The sequence below is a fragment of the Calypte anna genome, chromosome W (genome assembly GCF_003957555.1).
Source record: "Calypte anna isolate BGI_N300 chromosome W, bCalAnn1_v1.p, whole genome shotgun sequence".
NCBI classification, from domain to species: Eukaryota; Metazoa; Chordata; class Aves; order Apodiformes; family Trochilidae; genus Calypte; species Calypte anna.
In genome coordinates this window covers 15,906,865-15,930,875 of record NC_044276.1, presented here as the reverse complement: position 1 = coordinate 15,930,875, position 24,011 = coordinate 15,906,865, and the positions used below count along the sequence as shown (strand labels likewise).

General features: G+C 45.6%; 1 protein-coding gene across 1 annotated transcript; it reads left to right on the top strand.

Annotated features, from left to right (window-relative positions):
- The first annotated feature begins 3,720 nt into the window (after positions 1 to 3,720).
- Positions 3,721 to 6,510, top strand: LOC115600149 (immediate early response 3-interacting protein 1). Its single transcript, XM_030468394.1, has 3 exons — positions 3,721 to 3,876; positions 5,307 to 5,408; positions 6,311 to 6,510. The coding sequence occupies exons 1-3, from the start codon at positions 3,786 to 3,788 to the stop codon at positions 6,364 to 6,366; spliced, it is 249 nt and encodes an 82-aa protein (XP_030324254.1). The 5' UTR covers positions 3,721 to 3,785; the 3' UTR covers positions 6,367 to 6,510.
- The last annotated feature ends 17,501 nt before the right edge of the window (positions 6,511 to 24,011 follow it).

Sequence of the window (24,011 nt, the reverse complement as noted above, 5' to 3'; positions counted from 1 at the left end):
TGTCTGTGTGTTTGTGTGGCAGTATTAGCACAAGGTGATACCTCAACCTGACTCAAGCACTTGTTTTTTATCCATTATACTTCCCAGTAATAAGACATGTCCTAATTTTAAGCTTTTACAAGTGGAATTGTATCATGGGGAAGGCATAAAGTCAAGAGGCAGGAGATCTGCTCGAAATTCAAACATAAATAGCAAATGTTAGCCTCAGTTTCCCTCTCTCAACAATAGGTTAATGATCCAGCCCTGCCTCACAGGCTTGTTGTGAAGAAAACTTCACCCGTCCTTTAGAGAATCTCAGTGATGGGTTGAGGGTTTTGTTGTTATTTGCCACAAAGCAAGAAACTTTATTTTGGGCCCCATGTTATTTTTCCATCTCATTGTTGGTCATTCCTAGTTATTTTTCGTATGTGATGGCTGAGCTTTCTTTTTTATTTTTTTATTTTTTTTTTAGAGGAGGTAAACACTCCACTTCTGGAGACAATAAAAGAAAATATTTAAACCAGGTTTAAGAATCTGGGACTCTGTTACCTTTTCTGCTAAATTCTCCCTCTGTGTCCTGGGACAAATTGGCTGAGATTAGATAAAAATGTGTACTGAGAGTGTGATGCCAGGGTCCCTGCCAAGAATAGATGCTGCAGACAAACCTGAAGTCAAACTCAAGGTACCTGGGGAAGTTCATTGTTTTAAGACAAACATCCAGGGTTTTGATGTCAGATTCAATTCTGCATTTTGTGTCTGTCTCATCTGCCTTTGATTCCCCTCCTCCCCCAAGTCTGCAAAGTGGTGAGAGAGCAGAATCCGTCTCAGGAGGAAGTTGTAAAGATAATTTGATAAGATGGTGAAATGCTCAGATTGAGTATTTATGCCTCGGTCATAAACTGATCTAAAATAAATGTGCTGATTTTGATTAAACTGCCATCTGAATGTCTGCTGGCTTTGATTTTCAGAAGGTTTCCACAATCCGTTGGTTTCCAAGGAAGAAGGTGGTTTACTTTCCTATTTCTTAGCTTTTTACATCTGTTTCGCAGTGTTTTATTCATATTTATTTACTCCTGAGAGGTGCCAGGCAATAGGAGTCTTATCAAGTATGTAAGGTAGCAGGTAAAGAGTCTTGAATGGGCTCAGAAAAGTATGAATTAATCAGCCACGTTAGACACATTTCTGTTGGGGTTTTAGAGGGGGAAGAATGGTGGAAACAAAATGAGATCTTGCAGTAGAAGAGACTTGGGGAGCAGGATAGACAGGGGACATAAATCCCATTTTGCTCCATTAAGTTTGGAATTAAACCCAAGAGCCCAAAAAGATGGAGACTGAAATTTTATGGGTGGAAGTGAATGGAAAGTGCTGGCTTGAGAGGTGGTAGGATTTGGGATCCTGCCATGGATTTACTGTGAATAGGTGGTTAATGTGAAATAACTTTGTGGTCTAACAGTGCCAGGTGGACTTGTCCACCCAGAGATCCATGAGGCTGGGGTTTGGCCCAGCAAAGCTTTGTACTTTGGAAGGTAAAGACCCATGAATTAATAAACTGAGCTGTGAGATGTTTGAAGAAAAAGGAGTTTCCCAGGAGCACCTTCCTAAGGCAGAGCTGGTCACCCCCCTCCATGCACAGCTGGCAGCAGGACAATCAGCAGTGCAGCATGTCACAACCATTTCACAAAGACCTTCATGTCTTAAAGCCATTTGCTGGCAAAACTCACCTGTGATTTCCATACTCTCTTCAAGGTTCACCACCATCTACTTATGAAATTGTCATGGTGTCTCTCAGTGGAAGCCTCTTGCTGTTGGTTGCCATCACCATAGCAATAAGTGTTCTCTGGAGGTGAGTAACCCAGGGAAGTGAGAGCAGCAATTACTTCTTCCAGAAGCCAAATGTGATCAGGGAGTGCAGGGGAAGAGCCTGCAAAATGCTAAGTGCTTCTTGGGGTCCTTCTTGATGCAGGCTCTTTCTCCATCAGCCGGCAGCATGGCTCATTAATGGTGGTTGGGTGCTTGGGTAATATCAATTTAGGCTCAGAGAATCAGAGAATGGAATCAGTTGGATAAAACCTTGAAGATCATCAGGACCAACCCTTAACCCACCACTGCCAAGGCCACCACTGCCCCATGGCCCTCAGCACCACATCTCCACAGCTTTGAAAGCCCTCCAGGGATGGGGACTCCTCCCCTACCCTGGGCAGCCTGGGCCAGGCCCTGACAACCCTTTCGTTAGAAACGCTGACTCGATGTATCAACAATAAAACTTTTTATTGAGAGAAATATAAGTAAAGCAGCGCACTGCAGCGTGCTGGGTGGCCGGGGAGTCGCAGCTCTACCAACCGGCTCACAAGTTCAATAATGTAAAACCGGTTCTTTTATACTTTTCGTAAACCCCTTCCCCTTAGTCTCTTATCAGTTTATCATTGGTTTTCGTTTCACGGGCTCTCCCAGCATTGGTTCTTGTTTCGCGGGTTTTGTTCTGTTGCTGAGGGAATTCTTCGCAGGCTTTGTCCTGTTGCTGAGGGAATTTTTTGCGGGAATTTTCATGGGCTTTTGCAGTCAGCCCCCTCTTCTTATTTTTCTGACTTTTCTTCCTTATAAGTACGCTTAAACATACACTTTAAAATAACAGGATATAACATGCTATTTCAACAAACAGCCTAAGTGAAACAGAGAAAGACCCTGACAGGGTTAACTCCTGACGGGATTAATTCCTGTAACTTTCCACTAAAGCAGTGTGAACATCTTCTGTCTTGTAAGTACAGATCTTGCTTTTAAAAACAAGACACTGCCAAGGCCAACTAGGCAGCGAAGGGATTCACTTCTGTAAAAGTGTAGGTCTTGTTCTCAAAACAAGGCATTGCCAAGGCTAACTAGGCAGCAAAGGAATGCAAACACCTGCACAAAGACAAGATAAAAATGCCACAACCAGCAGATAAGGGAAAAAATTATCGCAAGGGTCCAATTTTGCTCTGTAACAAGAGGATGAAGTCATCGAAAACAAGAGAGATAAAGAGTTCAAGTTTTGAGAAAGATTTCTTACTTCATCCAAAGACCCCCCCGACATCTCCCAGGAGAGGACTCCGCCTATCATGAATATTATAATTATATGTTGCAAACTTATGAATATGTATGTAACCTCCCCTGTAACTGTATAAATAGCCTAATCCTTTCCCTCGGGGGGCGGAACTCTTTGTCCAGCGCGAGCTGGGAGTTCCCCGGATCCGAAAATAAATACCTTTGCTGTTTAAAGGCTCAAAACTCTGTCTCTAAACAGTTTTGCTGGCCTTTTTGGGCTTCATAAGCAACCATTATTAAATTGAAAGATACACTCAACAAAACAATAAATTACAATTTTAAACCTCTATTTTTTACACTTTCTAGGGAGAAATTGTTCCCAAGCTCCAATCTAAACCTCCAGGTCAATTCCTCTTGCCCCATCCCTTGTTCCTTAGGAGCAGAGCCCAACCCCCCCTGGCTCCAACCTCCTCTCAGGGGGTTGCAGAGAGCCAGAAGGTCTCCCCTCAGCCTCCTTTGCTCAAGGATCAACACCCCCAGCTCCCTCAGCTGCTCCTGGGCAGACTCCTGCTCCAGACCCTTCCCCGGCTCCGTTGCCCTTCTCTGGACACACTCCAACCCCTCAATGTCCTTCTTGTCCTGAGGAAAGAGGGGAAAGAAAACCTCCCTCTTCTCCTGAGGGAAGAACCTCGCAGGGAGGGGGGGAGGGGGCGGGGTTCTCCTCCTCCCCTCCCTTGTCGCTCGCCACGTCCCGCTCCCGCCCTGTGGTCTGATGGCGGCGTGGGGCAATGGCGTTCTCTCTGTACTCTTTGCTTCAGGCAGCCCTCCTCATCATCAATGCCATCGCTGTCTTACACGAGGAGCGGTTCCTCCGCCACGGTATGAGACGGATCGGTGAAGGGGGGGAGAAAGGAAATCCTGGGGCAGACCCGGTCCTGGCCCTGCCGCTTCCTCCCCTCACAGGCCGGCCCGGGGGGGCCTGGTGAAGGGAAGGAACCGCCCCGGGACGCTGTAGCGGGAAGGTAACGGGGGGGGTTGGTGGGTTGAATATCAAAGAATTGTTTTGATGTTTTCAGGCTGGAAGTCAGGTTTTCTCCCTGTGTGGTTTCATTCCATAATTTATCCTTTTTTTTCCTTTCTTTCTTTTTTTTTTTTTTTTTTTTTTTTTTTTTTTTTTTCCCCCTCCCCCCTGTTTCCTCTCCATTTTGGGCCGTGTTGTCACAGCTTGAGGTGATTTCTTTCGTCTTGTGCCTTTTTCTCACTGAGGTTTCTCAGCTTTTACACCGGCATTTCTGCGGTGCTGAAGGGAGATCCCCCAGGTCGGGCATCCTCGGCCATTAAAAGAAGACAAAACCCCACAAAACACAGAAAAGACACCGACACAAAGAGCTCCAAAGCCCCAGGGAAAAAAAAAAAAAAAAAAAAAAAAAAAAAAAAAAAAAGAAAAAGAAAGATTGATTCCATTGTCTGAGGTTACCCAATATCCTCATCCAGGGAGTCCTGACATCTCGAGGTCATGCTGAGCTTGGAATTTTTGGCTGGAGTGCTGATGGTTATCCCAGTAGGATTCACTGTGAGGAATTTGGTTTGGGGTTGTCTTTTGCTTCCTCGATGAGCAAGCAGCTGGAGGAAAAGGGAGATTTGGAGAAAACCAGGATGGGTTAATAAGCCACTTTAGACTCAGGAGAGGGGAATAACTCCCAAGTTCATCCAAGTGGGAAGCAGAAGCTGGTAAGGGAGAGGACTCATCTGCCCCCAGCAGAGTGAGGGAGATAAGGAAGGGGAAAAAAATAATCCCTTTAAAGTTGTCCCTGGAAAAGAGAAACTTAGAAGTTGCACAGTCCAGTTTGGAATACCAACAGCCACTCCCTTCCCTGCTCCACCCATCCCCAAACAGGTCAGGGCTGTGACCAGCAAGACTCAAAAAGTCCCTGGTCCTGTCACTGGGTCCAGGTGTTCTGCCTCAGTTATATTGCTTTAAAATCTGACTGTGACATAAAGTGAGTCGGTGTGTAGTTTGTCTTTCTGATGTTAGTTCTGGTTAAACTCACTGATCTTAAATATCTTTTCCAACCAGAACGATTCTGTGACATGAGGAAACAGCTTCAAGCTGTGCCAGGGGAGGTTTAGATTGGAGCTTGGGAACAATTTCTCCCTGGAAAGGGTTGTCAGGGCCTGGCCCAGGCTGCCCAGGGCAGGGGTGGAGTCCCCATCCCTGGAGGGATTTAGTGACAATATTGCTGATAGCATTTGTTGCATGGTTTTTTTTTGGTTTTCCTAACATTTCTGACTGTTTTTATGTGACACAGTTGGCTGGGGAAGTGATCAAGGGATCGGAGGATTTGGAGAGGAACCTGGAATTAAAGCACAGCTAACGAACCTCATCCGATCTGTACGGACTGTCATGAGAGGTGTGGTGACAATCTTTTGTTTAAACAACTTCTTTAAACTTTTGTTTAAACAACTTTAAACTTTTGTTTAAACTGTTAAACTAATGAAGTTTAATTTGTTACTTTAATGAAGTACCATCAGCCTTTTGACTCTTTTCCTTTGACCAAACAGCTGTGATTTCTTCTCATCATCTCCACTCTCTCCTTCCTTCACGCCTGTGGAGGAGGGCCCAGGTCCCAGCTAAGCTGCCCTAAGTTTGATGCAAAGTGTAAAACATTCCCTGACTCCCAAGTTGTGGTTCTGCTGCTAGGTCTTGTCTGTCCTCCAAGTTTGGGAGCTGGGGGGAAGCTCAGTGATCAGTTGGAGTGTGCAAGTAGCTTCACCTTGGCTAAATTAAATTTTATGGGGTGTACCTGGTGAGGGAAATGTAATTCCTGGGGTTCTTAAAGGTACGTCAGCCTTACGTGCCTCAAAGGATAGGGAAGGAAAGACAGACTTAAAATTATAAATTACTGATAATTTTCTTCACTATAAAATTTCTTCTATAGGTGATGATAATGAGGAAGTAACAAATGTTACCTCTCTTGCCCACTGCAGAATTAAAACTGGTACATTCATTCTAAAACACAGCAAACCCAAGGATAGAAGCTGACTTTGGGTTCATTTGGAGAAAATTAGGTTAAAGTTAAAACATGATGGGTGACAGAAAAATACTTATGCTCTTGCTTGCTACTCATTTTTAGTATCCTAGGCTTTGATCCTGGCTCCTTCCACTAATCCTGATTTTTGCATAAGAAAATGAAGTGTCTTGTGTTTTTTTTTTTAATTTCATTAGATTCCACTCCTTAAAAAATAGTACAAAACTCTGCTGCCCTGTGATATGGAAAAGAAACTTTTCACAGTTACTCTTCTTTCTTCACAGTGCCGTTAATAGCAGTGAACTCAGTTACAATCATTCTCCTCCTGTTGTTTGGGTGAAGAGACCCTGAGCCAAATCTGGTGGACATCCAAAGATGCACATTGCTGACCATCACTGCTCTTGAGTTTTCTGGGATCCAGCACGATTTAGCTGTCAAAATTGACAAATTCAAGATAAAACAATAAAGACACTATTTCTATTTATCCCATTTCCTCATGCTCACTTGCAGTCTCATTAAACAAGATACTGGGATCAATGCAACAACGCAAGAACGTGTTGGACTGTGAGCAGTTCTGTTGCTGCCTGTTAAATACTGTCAGCTGCCTCATAACACATTGCAGTTTTTGTCAGCAGGATGCAGTTTCTAAATGTCTCGTTACTCAGGGATGAATTTCCTTCAGTACACTTCCCAGTTTCTTTTGAAATTAAGGGAAAACAGTGATGGTTTTTGTTTTTAATTTCAATTGCTACTGCAGTACAGTTTAAGAGAAGTCAAATTAGGCTCTGCAAACATGTTAAAAAATTATTGAAGTACAGTTGGGATATTGAAGGAGATAAAACTAACTGGGTTGAGTCCTGACTCAGTTCACATTGGAAGTTGGTTGTTCCTGGTTTGATTGAGACCAGGATTTTTCTCTTGGTGTTTAATGGACTTTTTCAAGAATGTGTCACTCTGATGGTGAAGAGAATTGAAAATAGGTGGAATTGCTATGCAAAATCTGAAAAAGCTATACCTAAACCTGGTTGACTCTGTTAATGTAGACTAGCAGGTAATATTAGTAATTAGCATTTGTCACTGTTCTGTCAAGGATTATTATACTAAAATACATGTTAAACTTCTGTGTGGTGATCAGTGTGTTGTACTCTGAGCTTGGGTAGTGTGGGAGGGGAAATCTTTGTTAAAAAAACAGTGAATTTGCAACCTCTTCTGTTACTGCTGTTTCATCTGCCTTCCATCTCCCTGTGTTGAATTCAAAGCTTCTGAATTTGAAACTGGGGCATGGTCTGGCAGTTCTGTCTCAGAGCATATTGCTAATTAATCTTGGCTCAATTAAGACTTTTTGGGTTAGGTCTGTTGTTATGTACCAAGTCTGAATTGCAGGAGGCTGATGCTCATGTACCCTTCAAGAAAATTAAGTAAAGTCTTATGTCTGTTCCTCTGCTTAAGTATTTTAGCTTCTGTTTTAAGTGGGGAAGGCCAAAGGAAGCCTGGCCCTTACATTACTTGAAAACAGCTTAGTTTATCATCTCTTCTTCTGATGTTCTTAATGACTAAAGCATACGCTGTTGCATACAAAAATAAATCTGTAAAATGTGTAAATGGACTTAATGATTGTCAGTTGCAGTGCTTAGCAGAGTAATGTGTATCCAGGAGGAGAGTTTGATGTTATTTCCTTTTGGTTTTTTTAGTGAAAACTTGTAAATAAATTTTGCATTTCTAAGTTAAGCACTCTCTTTTGTAACTTGCTCTATACCTGGGTGCAGTGGGAGCATCCCAGAACTCGGCTTCATCCTGTTCCAGGTAACAGTTATTGTTCCTACATGAAATACTTTTCCATCCCTGTGGCACCTGTGAGTACCATCTCTCTGCTAAGGAGCTGCATTTTGGTTTATGTAGCAAACCTAATGAGCCATAGGAACATGAGCCAAAGGCAGAATAGGATCCTGTTAGCTTTAAAATTCCAAAGTAGATCCATTGTAAAAGAATTCCTTAAAATAATCTTTGTGTGAGGTGACAAGGGAGCAGCCTGGATCAGTTATTTTCATGGATATATCTTGCATGGAAGCCTGACAGCACGGATGGGGAAGGAGATAAAACATGGAATGTGAACAGGCCTTTTTTTGTAAAATGTTTGTTATGAAAGCAGTGGTAGAGATTTCTGTTCCAAAACTACTTTAGGCAGATGCAGTACAAAGGAGCAGTGGTTCTGTGCAGCAGGAATCTTACATTTGAGGCAAAACTGGGATGTGTTTTACCTGGCAGACACAAAGGAGGGATTCAAAGTGAGGCAGCAGCTGAAGATGAGGTCTCCCGGGGAATGAGCAGGGACGGACGAGGGCAAAAGGGTAGGAAGCAAAACAGGAGGAGGAGAAGGAAGGAGGGTAGAGAGAAGCACCAAGGGAGTAATTACACTGTCACCATCTCCTTGTGTGGCTTTGAGCACTTCTGCTGTCACCAAGGGGGGGGACCTAAGGGTGCTGGTTGAAAGCTGGCTGAATATGAGCCCATGGGTGCCCAAGTGGCCAAAAGGCCACCAGCATCCTGGCTTGTGTCAGCACTGTGTGGGCAGCAGGAGCAGGGCAGGGATTGTCCCCCTGTGCTGGGACACTGGGGAGGCTGCACCTGGAATCCTGGGCTCAGTTCTGGGCCCCTCAGGACAAGAAGGACATTGAGGGGTTGGAGTGTGTCCAGAGAAGGGCAACGGAGCCGGGGAAGGGTCTGGAGCAGGAGTCTTCCCAGGAGCAGCTGAGGAGCTGGGGGTGTTGATCCTTGAGCAAAGGAGGCTGAGGGGAGACCTTCTAGCTCTCTGCAACCCCCTGAGAGGAGGTTGGATCCAAGGGGGGTCGGGCTCTGCTCCCAAGGAACAAGGGATGGGACAAGAGGAATTGACCTGGAGGTTTAGATTGGAGCTTGGGAACAATTAGATTGGAGCTTGGGAACAATTTCTCCCTGGAAAGGGTTGTCAGGGCCTGGCCCAGGCTGCCCAGGGCAGGGGTGGAGTCCCCATCCCTGGAGGGCTTTCAAAGCTGTGGAGATGTGGTGCTGAGGGCCATGGGTGGCTTTGGCAGTGATGGGTGAACAGTTGGACCTGATGGTCTTAAAGGTCTTTTCCAACCAAAACAACTTCATGGTTCTGGTCTATGATTCTCTGAAACTGATCTTGGGGGACACTCTAGGAGTGCTCTGAAGTAGGAGAAGTGATAAAAATATAATTCAGAGAGTTTGTAGGGTATTTGCAGAGGCTCTGGCTGTTCTTTGTCTGAAAGGGCAGTTCAGAGTACCTGTGTGGGCATCTCTAAACCCTGAGAATTTTTGCCCCATTTATACAGAGGATGAGAATATGGGTAAGTAACAGCCAAAGGCTTGGTCAGGCAGGAAGCACTTTTTTCCAGCCAAGCAAAGCAGTTTTGAGAAGTTCAGTTGAAAAAATACATTTGGAAGGAGAGCATGGATTAATGTGGTTCTGGGTGGGCCCCTGTGCAAGAGGCATTGCACTGAATGTTGAATGGAATCTTAAAATAGCCTAAAATATCATTAATAGTATTGATACACACACAGCCATTGATTGGATAATCCTGAGCTACTGACTTCTGAGCCCTTGATCAGAAGTAATGGGGTGGATATGAGTGAATTCCTCTTGTCTTCTGAGTTCCTACTGATCTGGTTTTCTAATCTTTGCTTCCATTGTCCTTGGCTCACTGCATGTGGAACAAGCTCTCCCAAACCAAGAGGTCCTCTCTGGGGAGAGGGACACTTCTATTCCCTCATAGCTGACAGCCAGGAGTGTTCAGGTCTGTGGAAAACCTAAGCAGGTACCTAGGTGGGGATTTGGGAGCCCATTTTTGGTTTTCTTTATTATGTGCTATGCGGGTAGAAAATTTTGGCTACTGAAAAATAAGGACAGTCTGTAAGGATGAAAGAAATAAGAGACACAGAATCATGGAATGTTTTGAGTTGGAAGGGACCTGAAAGATCATCTACTCCCAAACCCCTGCCATGGGCAGGGACACCTCCCACCAGCCCAGGTTGCTCCAAGCCCCATCCAACCTGACCTGAGACACTGTCAGGGATGGGGCAGCCACAGCTTCTCTGGGTAACCTGGGACAGGGGCTCAGCACCCTCACACCAAAGAATTTCTTCCTAATTTCTCATTTCAATCTCCCCTCTTTCAATTTGAAACCATGCCCCCTCATCCCATCCCTCCATGCCCTTGTCCAAAGTCCCTCTCCAGCTTTCCTGGAGCCCCTTCAGGCACTGGAAGGTGCTCTAAGGTCTCCCTGGAGCCTTCTCTTCTCCAGGCTGAACAACTCCAACTCTCTCAGCCTGGCTCCAGAGCTGCTCCAGCCCTCCCAGCATCTTCGTTGTCTCCTCTGGACTTGGTCCAACAGTTGAGCTGCCTTTGAGCTCCCTGTGAATTAAAGAAGAGTTTTATACAAGCAGTGGTTCTTGAATGTTGACTTTGCTGGTGAAAGGATTTCACCCAGGGAATCAGGAAAGGTAGAAGCAGGTTTATTTCAGTGTTCCTACAGTCCCAGATCAGGGGTGCAGACCTCCAAGAGCTGGCTTAGCCAACAAGGGTGGCAACAGTGCTCAGGGCTCCCACTTTTCTCTCTGCACAAGACACAGTGGAGTGAGTTTCCCCTTGATGAGAGTTTCCTGGCAGGTGTGAGGACTGCAATATATTTTCAACCGAAATATCAAGTCTGTGACTGAATGGGGCCAGTAGAGAAAGACTGCTACAGCACTTGGAAGGATAATAGCTCAGAGAAGCTCCTGGAAGGCACTAGACTCCTAAGAGTAAATATATTGTAGCATAGTAGTACTATATATTGTACTTCTTTAAAACTGTGTGGATGACTGGAGTACTTGTAGACTTGTTCCCTTTCCATGAGGATTAACTGGAGTGGGAATTTGTATCCGTTGTGTTACCCTTAGATGCAAACAACTGAGCACTTGGGGGAAAAAACTAAATTAAAATGAACTTGTTGGATGCATGTCTTAGAGGAGCTGGAGTTACCTGGGCTCCTGATGGTTGACTGGATCAGTGGTACTGGCAATAAGGGCTATTTCTAGATGGTGATGAAATGTGTTGAGAAAGGAACAGGTAGAAACATCCCTTTTTTTTTTTTCAGGTTTCCTTTGTGCACCACAAGCAAGTAAAAATGAAGAGTAGTTCCCATTATTTTTGTGGTTTACCTCCCTTTTTCCTTTCCTTCCCTTCCCTTTTCCTTTCTCTCCTCTCCTCTCCTCTCCTCTCCTCTCCTCTCCTCTCCTCTCCTCTCCTCTCCTCTCCTCTCCTCTCCTCTCCTCTCCTCTCCTCTCCTCCTCAAAACACCTTTATCTGTGCTGATGTTGACAGGTTTTTGGCTCATTGACAAATCCAGCCTGTCCATTCTTCATGTGATCCTTCTTCTTTTTATAAGGATACTCTCTTAAGGATATCTCAAATGATAACTCTTTGGGGCTGTCTTATTTATAATTTGTATTACGAGAGCAGTCTCAGATCAACATCTTGTTCTGCCATAAACATGGCCCTGGCATCCAAGACCTTCAGGCTGTGTTTTATACCTACTAAACATCCGTCCTTACAAAGCAGCAATTAATTAGTCCTGGCAGAGCCCCAGACAGGCAATTTTAACAGGAAAGGGCAAAAAGGAAAGGTTGTTACTGATGAGACATCCTGCAGAAGAGTATCAGAGCCAGGGAAGAACATAGCTATAGCTTCTGGTGGTTACTGTGAAGCCTCTTTGTCACAACCCAGCAAAACACTAGCACACTGAATGGGAATACATGGGAAATTAATCTTTTTTTTTTTTTTGTCAAAACCAGGATGCCAGTTACAGGTGGGATTCTAAAATGTCAGTGCCTGCAGCCAGGCTTGCTGTCCACACCAGGTCTCTGCAATGAGGCAGGAAGAGAGAGTTCTTCTTGCCTTTTGCTTGCAGGGAGTTGGATTCTGCCATGCTGAGGCAGTTGGAAAAGAGGATTTTGGTGGACCTGCCAAATAAAGAGGCACGGCGGGTGATGATCCAGAACTGGCTGCCCCCTCTGAGCAACAGTGGAGGAGTGGAGCTGAGAACAGATCTGGACTACAGCTTGCTGAGCCAGGCGAGACAACACTGCAGGGACAGTGGCCACTCCATGCCTGAGGTCTTGCAGGGTGGGAACAGTAAAGAGGGACATGCATCCTGGCACTGTGTGGGCAGCAGGAGCAGGGCAGGGATTGTCCCCCTGTGAGGCTGCACCTGGAATCCTGGGCTCAGTTCTGGGCCCCTCAGGACAAGAAGGACATTGAGGGGTTGGAGTGTGTCCAGAGAAGGCAACGGAGCCAGGGAAGGGTCTGGAGCAGGAGTCTTCCCAGGACCAGCTAAAGGGACCTGGGGGTGTTGATCCTGGAGCAAAGGAGGCTGAGGGGAGACCTTCTGGCTCTCTGCAACCCCCTGAGAAGAAGTTGGAGCCAGGGGGGGTCGGGCTCTGCAGATTTAGATTGGATGTTAGGAACAAGTTCTGTACCATGAAGGGAGTGGAACAATGGCCCAGGTTGCCCAGGGAGGTGGTTGAGGCCTCATCCCTGGAGATATTCAAGGTGAGGCTTGAGGAGGCTCTGAGCAACCTGGTCTAGGTGAGGGTGTCCCTGCTGACTGCAGGGGGTTGGACTGTGTGACCTTTGGGGGTCCCTTCCAATCCAGATTATTCCATGGTTTTATGTTCCTTGAGGGGTCAGGGGTTTATTGTTTCTGCTGTTCCTACTGCCAAGTCTACTCCATCCCCACATTCCATCTTGGGCAGAGATTAAAAGTGAAAGTAGGGAACCCCCCACCATGTGAGACTGCAGACAGACAATTTTTCATGTCGGGAGAGCTTCCCAGTCATTCATCAGGGTGATTCTTCTTAACAAGGACAAGCATGGTTCATTAACACAAAACTGTCTTCTCAATAAGGTAATGTATAATCATAATCTAATAATTTCACACTTAAGAGCACTGTAAAACAACTGTAAAGGACTTTTGATTATTACAGTTTACAAATGGACCAGAAAACTTATTTACCATCATTACAAACTTGGTTCATACTGGGGAATTTAGTTTAGGAATCGCTGTTGCTTCCAGGAGCAATGAAGACAGCTGGGATGAGAGGGTAGCGAGAAAGCCGACCAAAGCAACGGTGCGGCAGGAGCGGAGAAGCCAATCGAAAGGAGACTGCTGCCCCAGTGGTCTATGTAGCTGGTGCCCGGCTACGGAACGAAAGAGGTACCTCGGAATTGAAGAATCTTGCCAGGAAAAAGGTGAGCGGCTGGGGAGGAGATGGGGTCTACACTCTCTAAAGAAGAAGAGGCAGTAGTTAAGCTCCTCCAATGTATTCTCTCTAAGAGAGGTTTATCACACGAAGGCAGGACCTTACGTGAATTACTGAAATGGGCACGGGATAGAGACTTGATCCCCTCGATGGGTACCGTTTTTGAGTTACCTACTTGGGAAGCCATAGGTACTGCCCTATGGGATAAAATTAGCGATGGAGATAAGGAGGCACGACGCTTAGCGACACTCTGGAAATTGATTAGAGAAACCTTAAAAGAAATGAAAAGTGAGAGGGCAGCCGCAGCCTCAGCATTTGCTGCCTTAACGCCTGATCGACCAGTACCAATGAATGCTCAAGATATGGACATGACCTCTAAACAGTTATTTAAGACACCTAAAATACCCTTACCAGCACCTGCAGGGGCTGTACTGATTCAAGCTCAGCCAGCTGTGCCATTTGACCCTGGGGGTCGGATGAAAAGTAAAAATGGGACCGAGAAGCAAAACCAAAAGCGACCGAAAACACCACCAGAATCGTTGGAGGACCCAGAGGGAGAGAAGCCGGAGAACACAGGCGAGGAATCTTGGAATGCAGATGCCCTCCCTTGCGCCCGCCTGCCGCAGCTCCTGGCTGCTCTGCCACCGCTGCCTTCCTCTCCACCTCTCACACCTGATTTATCTTCTTGACCACAGTTGCCATCAATTAATCCTCTGCTTCACCTGTCAACACCATCAGTGCCTGCTATAGAGCAACAACCAAGGAAAGAACTGGGACTCGGAGACAAGCAACTAAGGGAACTGCTGAAAAAACTGAAAGAACTGGAGACCAAGGATGAGTATACCTCTGAAAAAAAAACCCTAGTTTTTGCTCCGGGGAACATTGCGAACAACCCAGGGGCACTAATCCATTTTTACCCCCTGATCCGTTCCCTATTCCTGCTCCTATTTCCCTTAACCCTTTAACACCCACTGCTCCACCTCTTCCAGATCCAACATGGGGAGGGGAGGGTGGTGGTGGGAATAGCGGAGGGGGTGGGAGTGTGTATCCGGTAACTAGATGGAAGGGAATTATTCGACATGCTATAGTTGAAGGAGAAATGGTTCCCAATATGGATCCGATGGCTTTTCCAGTGATTGCGGGACCAGGAGAAGGAGGTCAATGGGTTACATTAGATTGGAAAATGATAAAAGCTGCCATTACGCAGTACGGTTTGAAATCATCATTTACTCAATCTCTTTTGCAACATCTTTTTACTGCTCAATTGTTGATGCCATATGACACAAAAATGCTCATTAATACTCTGTTAAATCCCTCTCAACAACTGCAATTTCATCATAAATGGCAAATACTGTGTGAAAATGCAGCTGCGATTCCTAGACAGAACACCGATGCATTATACGGAGTGCAAGCACAAATGTTACTCGGTGCTGGTCCTTTTGTACGTGCAGATTTGCAGGCATGGTTTCAAACTGAAGTGTCACAACTTTCACAAGAATTGGCGTATAAAGCTTTGCAAACTGTGCATGATCCTGCACAAGCAACCCCCTCTTTTACAAATATTAAACCGGGGGGAGCAGAGCCATATTCAAAATTTGTGCATCGCTTATATTCAGCGATAACATCACATCTGGATTTGTCAGAAGAGATTAAAAAAAAAATTTTTTTTATATGTCAGCATATGACAATGCTAATGAAAATACTAAACGTGCATTAGGACTACTCCCAAAAGGTGCTACAGGAGCCCAATTGTTAGAAGCTTCTGAGCGAATACTAGAAGCAGATAAAGCTGCTTAAGGACCATCATTGCAATATGGTTCTCAATACTGATGTATATTGTGGTGCATGGTGCACTGGTGTGTGTGTGAAAAAAAAGTGTGTGTGTGTGTGTTTGCCTTTGCTGTTTAAAGGCTTGGAATTCTGTCTCTAAACAATTTTATTGTAAGAACTTAGTCCTGGCAGATAGGATGAAGGTATTGCCTTATCTAATTTTAATGGTAAAACCTACACCCCTTTGTGAATAATGAACATGTTGACCAAGTCACCTCCCTAAATATTATAAACATGAGCTTAGATGCATATGTATAGTTAGGAGTGGTGAATGAATCATTCTTGACAGATCATGTGTTTGTTGTAGTTTTTCTTTGTTTCTATTTTGTACATTAGACATGCATCCTAAAAGGTGTGCTGGCTGGTGTTAAATCTCCAACACTCTACTCTGCAGGTGAAAAATAAATACAAATAACTTAAAAAAAAAAGAAAAAAAAGAGGAAAAGGAGAAAAAAAAACAAAAGAAAAAAAAAAGAGAAAGAAAAAGAAAAAAAGAAAGAGGGGGGGAGGGTGTGCCTTTGCTGTTTAAAGGCTTGGAATTCTGTCTCTAAACAATTTTATTAGGCTTTTTTGGGCCTCAATTTGGCGACCATGGAAGAAACCAGGACTCCACCGTGCCGTGACCCGGGAGGGGCCTGGGGATGCTTTTGGGGCCCCCCGACGAATTTTTGTTGGATAAGCCTCCTCTACCCCCTTGGCTCTACGTGCCGCTGGACACCAGACCTTCCTCATACTAAAAAGGTATTTAAGTCCTTCCACTGCAGTGTGAAATGTGCTTTTTGTATTGTATTGTATTGTATTGTATTGATAACAGGCTTTTGTTAATGTTGTAATTCATGTGATCGGTTATATGTTGATTATGGGATCCCTCGTCTATATCTTGATTGTTGATTGTGCTATTCTGTTGCACTGCTAAGCAGATGAACTTAACTTCTGGTACTTTAACACAGATGCTAAAAGATGCTGATAGTGTCAGACATGCAGTTTTACAATATCGTGCTGCCACTGACTTTTTATTGTTAGCTTTTAGGTTATATTTGTGAAGACTTTGATGGAGTGTATTGCATGAATTTATCTATGATTCTATGATTCTATGATTCTATGATCATTCAGAGTCAATTAACAACCAAAAACGATTGATTAAGATAACATGAAAAAATTAATTGTTGCATATACTGGGTTAAATGAATGGTTAAATCGCTTAAGGATATGGGGATAGCTTAGAGATTTAATCATAGAATCATAGAAATGGCTGGGTTGGAAGGGACCTCAGAGATCATTGAGTCCAACCCTTGATCCACCGTTGCGGTTGCTAGACTATGGCACTGAGTGCCACGTCCAGTGTCTTTTTAAATATCTCCAGGGACGGAGAATCCACTACTTCCCTGGGCAGCCCATTCCAATGCTGGATCACTCTCTCCGTAAAGAAATTCTTTCTAATATCCAACCTAAACTTCCCCTGGCACAACTTAAAACCATGCCCTCTTGTCTTTTTGAAAGTCGTCTGGCAAAAGAGCCCAACCCCCACCTGGCTCCAACCTCCTTTCAGGTAGTTGTAGAGAGCCATAAGGTCTCCCCTGAGCCGCCTCTTCTTTAGGCTGAACAACCCCAGCTCCCTCAGCCTCTCCTCATAGGGTCTGTGCTCAAGTCCTTTCACCAGCCTGGTTGCCCTCCTTTGGACCTGCTCCAGGACCACGATATCCTTCCTGAACTGGGGGGCCCAGAACTGAACACAGTACTCGAGGTGTGGCCTCACCAGGGCTGAGTACATGGGCAGAATCACTTCCTTGGACCTGCTGGCGACGCTGTTCCGGATACAGGCCAGGATGCCATTGGCTTTCTTGGCCACCTGGGCACACTGCTGGCTCATGTTCAGCTTCCTGTCAATCCAGACTCCCAGGTCCCTTTCTGCCTGGCTGCTCTCCAGCGACTCTGTCCCCAGCCTGTAGCGCTGCATGGGGTTTTTGTGGCCAAAGTGCAGGACCCGGCACTTGGCCGTGTTGAACCTCATCCCGTTGGAATCAGCCCAACTCTCCAGTCTGTCCAGGTCCCTCTGCAGAGCCCTCCTGCCTTTCAGCTGATCGACACTCCCCCCCAGCTTAGTGTCGTCTGCAAACTTGTTGATGATGGACTTAATCCCCTCATCTAAATCATCAATAAAGATATTGAACAGAACTGGGCCCAACACTGATCCCTGGGGGACACCACTAGTGACCGGCTGCCAACTGGATGCAGCCCCGTTCAGCACCACTCTCTGGGCCTGGCCCTCCAGCCAGTTCTTAACCCAGCACAGGGTGCTCCTGTCCAAGCCGCGGGCTGATAGTTTTTTCAGGAGGATGCTGTGGGAGACGGTGTCAAAGGCCTTGCTGAAGTCCAGGTAGACCACATCCACAGCCTTCTCCTCATCCACGAGGCGGGTCACCTGATCATAAAAGGAGATCAGGTTGGTCAGGCATGACCTTCCCTTCCTAAACCCGTGCTGGCTGGGTCTGATCCCTTGCCCATCCTGCAGGTGCTGTGTGATTGCACTGAGGATGATCTGTTCCATGACCCTGCCAGGCACTGAGGTCAGGCTGACGGGCTTTTAGTTTCCTGGGTCCTCTTTCCGGCCCTTTTTGTGGATTGGCGTGACATTCGCCAACTTCCAATCATCTGGGATGTCCCCAGTGAGCCAGGACTGTTGGTAGATGATAGAGAGAGGCTTGGCGAGCTCTTCTGCCAGCTCCCTCATCACCCTTGGGTGGATCCCATCTGGTCCCATAGACTTGTGGGGATCCAAGCATCTCAGTGGGTCACTGACTGTGTCCTTCAGGATTACAGGGGGGCTGTTTAGATTCATGTCACTTTCTATGAGCTCCAGAAGCCATCCGTCTTCAGGGTAACCTGTCTTTCTGCTGAAAACTGAGGTAAAGAAGGTGTTAAATACCTCAGCCTTTTCTTCATCTTGGATAACTATATCCCCACCCGTGTCCAGTAAAGGATGGATGTTTTCCTTGCCCCTTCTTTTGCTGCTGATGTATCTGTAGAAGGACTTTTTGTTATCCTTCACAGAGGTGGCGAGATTCCGTTCACATTGTGCCTTTGTCTCTCTGATTTTCTTTCGACATGACTTAACTATATTCCTTAATTCCTCCTGAGTAGTTATCCCTTTTTTCCATAATTGGTAGGCCCTCTTCTTAACCCTAATTTCTTTCAGAGTCTCCCAGTTCAGCCAGGCCGGTCGTCTTCCCCGCCGGCTCGCCTTTCGGCACACTGGGACAGCCTGCTCCTGTGCTTTCAAAACTTGTTCCTTGAAGTACGACCATCCCTCCTGTACCCCTCTGTTTTCAAGGGCTGTTTCCCAGGGTATACTCTGAACAAGTCTTCTAAATAGGCCAAAATCTGCTCTCCGGAAGTCCAACGTAGAGGTCTTATTGACGACCCTCCTTGTATCCCTGAATATTGAAAACTCTATTATTTCGTGATGGCTAAGTCCCAGGCGTCCACCGACCACCACATCTCCCACCAGCTCCTCTCTGTTTATGAAAAGAAGGTCAAGCGGGGCTCCATCCCTGGTGGGCTCATTTACTAGCTGGAGCAGGAAATTATCCTCTATACACTCTAGGAATCTCCTAGACTGCTTCCTCTCTTTGGTGTGGAGTTCCCAGCAGATGTCTGGTAGATTAAAGTCACCCACGAGAACAAGGGATGACGATTTGGAGACATCCGCCAGCTGCCTGTAGAATAATTCATCATCCTCATCATCTTGATTGGGTGGTCTGTAACAGACTCCCATCACGATATCAGCCTTGTTGACCTTCCCCTTGATTCCGATCCACAGGCACTCCACCTTATTATTACAGACTTCAATTTCTACAGTGTCAAGAGACTCCCTAACATATAGAGCTACCCCTCTGCCTCTCCTACCCTGCCTGTCCCTTCTGAAGAGCCTATAGCCATCCATGGCAGCACTCCAGTCATGGGAGTCATCCCACCACGTTTCCCTGATAGCGACTACATCATAGCATTCCTGCTGTACGATGGCTTCCAGCTCCTCTTGTTTGTTGCCCATGCTGCGTGCATTGGTGTACATGCACTTTAGGTGTGCTGCTGGTTTGTCTCTTACCTTGGGTAGACCACCCTTAGGCTCCTTTCTGGAGAGCCCAGTTTCAACCCCATCCCCCTTCAAACCTAGTTTAAAGCCCTCCTTATTAGCCTCTCCAACTTATACGCTATATTAGACAAGGTTTATCAGTTATATTTGTTATTATTGGTTTTGATTATTAGTATGTTATTATTGCTTTTGTATTATTAGTTTGTTGTTTATGGCAATGTATCATTAGCATGTTATCTCGCGTGATGAAGTAAGTCAGGATTGTTCAAAAGCAAAAAGGGGGATATGTTGGGAAACTGTCTGGAAGAAAACAGATATGTGAGCGATCCTGTCTATTTAGCTTTAGCCAGAGTAAGCTAAGGGCCTTGAGACCCAGTTGCAAGGTTACTGAAAGATGAGCTATGGGCAAAAGATATGGGGAGCTGGCATCAGAAAAGAAGAATAACAGGATAATGATGTAGCCAGCACAAGTTCTGTGAGAACAGGATTTGTTGCCAAGACATAGCCACCTGCAAGATATCCTTATATAAACAAGTGCTCTATATAAAGCGAGTGTGAATTGTTAATAGACGACTTCACTTTAACCATATTGGTGACTACGTGTTGTCCTTAAGCCTCCGCGAATTTTCTACAACCATCCCTGGAGGTGTTGAAATCCATATAGATGTGGTGGTTGGAAACATGGTTTAAGCACTGGACTTCGTGGAGTTAGGTTAACATCTGGTAGAGTTAGGTTATGGTTGGACTCATTGATCTTAAAGGTCTTTTCCAGTCAGAACTTTTCTGTGATACTTCACCAACACATGTGGCATTACGCTGTGGCAGAAGAGGTCCAAAGAAGAGGGGTTGGGACATAACACAGCTGGGGGAAGCCTCAGCTTGGGGCTCCAGCTAAAGGGAGACCAAGACACAGAGCTGAACATTTCACATATACGTACCTGGCTGTGGAAACCATACAGCTCAGCTCACAAAATGGTGCATTCTCATCCTCTCTGTTTTGCCAATTTTTCAGCCTTAAATACAGGGAGACTTCAAGCAAGGCTTTATTTTATCATTCTTCTTACTAGCCTGGGAACACTTCTAATTCATTGAGGTGATGAACAGTTAATTGTGTAGGGAAGGTTTGTCACAGCTCCACTGCTGCAGGTGAAAAGAGCATTTAGACAGTACAGAGATTGACCTGATACCCAGGGCTTCTTCATTTAGGCCTTGTCACATCCTGAATTCTTTGAAAATATCTTACACTTACTCAGTTGGCCCCTATTTAAAGTCAGGTATGGCACTGCTCAGTTTGTGTTTCACAAATGGTAATAAGGAAACAGATCTTCTGTTAACAGGAAAGCCAAGCACAGAGAAGGGCAGGTTTTATTTGACCTATAGAAAAGTATCCTTTAGAAAGAAGATGCCCCTTATTTTCCCACCTCCTGCAAGGCACTGTGAGCATTCAAAACAAGAGGAAGCAACAGTGTCAAGGGGAGGGTACACATGAAAATATGTATGAGTGTATCTGCATTTATGCATACGTGTATTTCAGGCAGGAAAAGACTTTACAAATATTTTATATCATCATAGAATCATTTTAGTTGGAAAAGACTGAAGATCATCAGGACCAACCCTTAACCCAGCACTGCCAAAGCCACCACTGCCCCATGGCCCTCAGCACCACATCTCTACAGCTTTGAAAGCCCTCCAGGGATGGGGTCTCTACCCCTGCCCTGGGCAGCCTGGGCCAGGCCCTGACAACCCTTTCCAGGGAGAAATTGTTCCCAAGCTCCAATCTAAACCTCCAGGTCAATTCCTCTTGTCCTATCCCTTGTTCCTTGGAAGAAAAGACTGACACCCACCCCCTGGCTACAACCTCCTCTCAGGGGGTTGCAGAGAGCCAGAAGGTCTCCCCTCAGCCTCCTTTGCTCCAGGATCAACACCCCCAGCTCCCTCAGCTGCTCCTGGGCAGACCTCTGCTCCAGACCCTTCCCCAGCTCCGTTGCCCTTCTTTGGGCACACTCCAACCCCTCAATGTCCTTCTTGTCCTGAGGGGCCCAGAACTGAGCCCAGGATTCCAGGTGCAGCCTCACGGGGGGACAATCCCTGCCCTGCTCCTGCTGGTCACACTGTTGCTGATGAAGGTCAGGATGATGTTGGAAACGCTGTTATTGTCCAGTTTGTAAACCTCTAAGCTGTAATGTATCATCCTGATCCCCTCTCAGGAAACAGAGGGGTACTCCGGCTCAGACATAAAATTGGTGTGCAATGAAGCAACCATGAGACCAGTGAGGAAAATCTTCGATGCTCTTGAAAATCATCAGCCAGGTACCACAGCTCTGATTAGAGAACCCCATTTATGAAATGCGGATCTACCGCTGGAACTCTAAATAAACATTATACCCTTAACCCCAGCAGGTGGAGCTCTGTTATCTGCTTAGGAAAACTAAGCTCTACGGTTCTAAAACATTTCTTCAAGCTGTGTTGTCTACACAAACACAATTTTTTCTTTATCTCACCAGGTTTATCGCGTTGTTTTTTGTATAACAAGTGTTGCATTAGGCAGGAATATAAGAGTATCTTTTGGTAAGGCAGTCCCATGCACAAATACAGGTTGGGAGGAGAAAGGATTGTAGACAGCCCTGAGGAGGATTTGGGGGTGGTGATGGGCCAGAAGCTCAACATGAGCCATCAATGTGTGCTTAGAGCTCAGAAAGCCAACCATGTCCTGGGCTGCATCAACAGAAGCACAGAGAGAAGGGATTTTCCCCCTCTGCTCTGCTGAGACCCCACCTGCAGTGCTGGTTCCAGTTCTGGAGTCCCCAACATCAGAAGGACACAGAGCTCCTGGAAGGTGTCCAGAGGAGAGGCATTCAAAGAGGTCATTCAGAGACCACTAGGTACCAAAATTTATTAGCATCTGTCACACCCCACAAAGTGGGTACGGCACTGTCACATCTCACAAAGTGAGCACGGCTCCCCAGATGCAGGGGCCAAACAAAATATCACGTCCCACGGAGTGAGCACGTGTCTGTGTCCCACGGAGTGGACACAGGTAGGGTTCCCCAGAGTGGGGGTCGACTCAGGAAGATTCGGACTGGAGCCCCTTGCTTTCTAAACTCCCTCAGAGAGGAGCCTGGGTGCAGCTGGGCCCAATCCTCCTTCTCCTCTAATTAATCTCTTTTAACAACCCATTTGGCGAGCTTAAGTTCAGGAATTCTCTGCATGGTACTCAGGAGTAAGGTTATTACCCAGGAGGTTTGTATAAAACACAATTTTACGTAAAAGTGAGTGAGACTGATTATAAAGCATGTGAGATTACAACTAGCAAAATTATAAAGGAAGGTATTTTTAAAGCAATGGATTACAATTTAGCAAAACTTAAGAAAGTTGTCATCAGAACAGTTTACAACTAACAAAATTTAAATCTATAGGTAGTAAAACTTAAAGTTAGAAACTATGTTACCCTCATGTGCTGAGATAAAGTTAGAAACAGAGAGAGAGAGAAGTAAAGATAAAGAAGAGATAGAGAAGATATCACCACTCTTGGATCCAGTGATGATCTTAGTAGGAAGTTCAGGTCCTTGGATGGCAGGCGCGCATCCAGTGTTTCAAGTGTGCCTCTTCTATGCAGTCTGACCCCACCATTTCGGGGGGGGGGGGGGGGCTTTGGCATATCTTGCAAAGCCAGGTGGTTGCTTGGACCCCTCCAGATGGGATGACACAGCAATAACTCTTATTTCTGCTCATGTGCCCTCTCCAGTGGCTTTACCCGGGGCACACACAAGATGTCACTCTGCCTCCTCAGGGTGCAGCTTGCCCACCCCTGTCCCTTATCGAATGACAGTGTCCTGCCTGTCAGGGTGTTAGCGTGGAGAAAAACACATAAACTCTCGGGAGAGGTTATATGTGGTGCTCTGAGACAGCACAGTCTCGCACTGATAGCAATGAACAATTAAGCCTTGGGCTATCAGTAAGAACAGGGCTACTTAATGCATACTTTGTAACCGCAGGAACAAAGCCTTGGGACATCAAAGGTTAAGGAGTAAACAAGGCGATAGGATTAGGGGACCTGGTCAAGGAGCATGGCGCTCTTACAACATCCGCGGAGATGCTTGAATGTGATAAACAAGCTTTGTACGTTAACTGTTTTGTAGCCAATCAAGTTAAAACTCGTGTAACAAGATGTAGAGACTTCTGGTATAAATATAGCCTTCTGATTCAATAAAGTCAGACAATTCGTTTGTATCAAACTGTGTCTCCGTCTCGCACTGCGACAAATGGTGACCCCGACGTGATTCGGGTTGAAAATTTTCCGGTCGCAGGTCTCCAAGAACTTTGTTTGAAGAAGAAAGGCTGGGAAGAAGCCGGTTATTGGTGCGCACCACTCATCACCTCCTCGCGATTGGCAGGTGAGCTTGGAGAAACTACTTTTTTTGTTATGGGTTCAAACATTTCAAAAGAAGAACGAGACATTTATGTTACTTTAAAGACTTTACTTAATAAGGATAAAAAAGTTATATCGGGCCATGATTTAAAACTGGTTTTAAAATGGGCCCGTGAGCATTTTCCCGACATCGATTCAGTCTCTACTTATGACCCTTCATTTTGGGACGAGGTCGGAGTTAAATTATGGGATTCCGCTACACAGGACAATAACGAAACCGCCAAACTCTTAGCTCCTTGGCGAATACTCTTTGAAACTTTAAAAGGCAAAGAACCTACTACTCCATCTGCCCCTCCGCTGCCAATCACCGCCGCTATGGTAAATTCGGACTCGG

Excerpts from the sequence above, each read along its gene's own strand:
- LOC115600149 (XM_030468394.1), top strand. The coding sequence starts at position 3,786 with ATGGCGTTCTCTCTGTACTCTTTGCTTCAGGCAGCCCTCCTCATCATC. Across the intron at positions 3,877-5,306 it reads GGAGCGGTTCCTCCGCCACG|TTGGCTGGGGAAGTGATCAA; the intron begins GTATGAGACGGA and ends TATGTGACACAG. Across the intron at positions 5,409-6,310 it reads TGTACGGACTGTCATGAGAG|TGCCGTTAATAGCAGTGAAC; the intron begins GTGTGGTGACAA and ends CTTTCTTCACAG.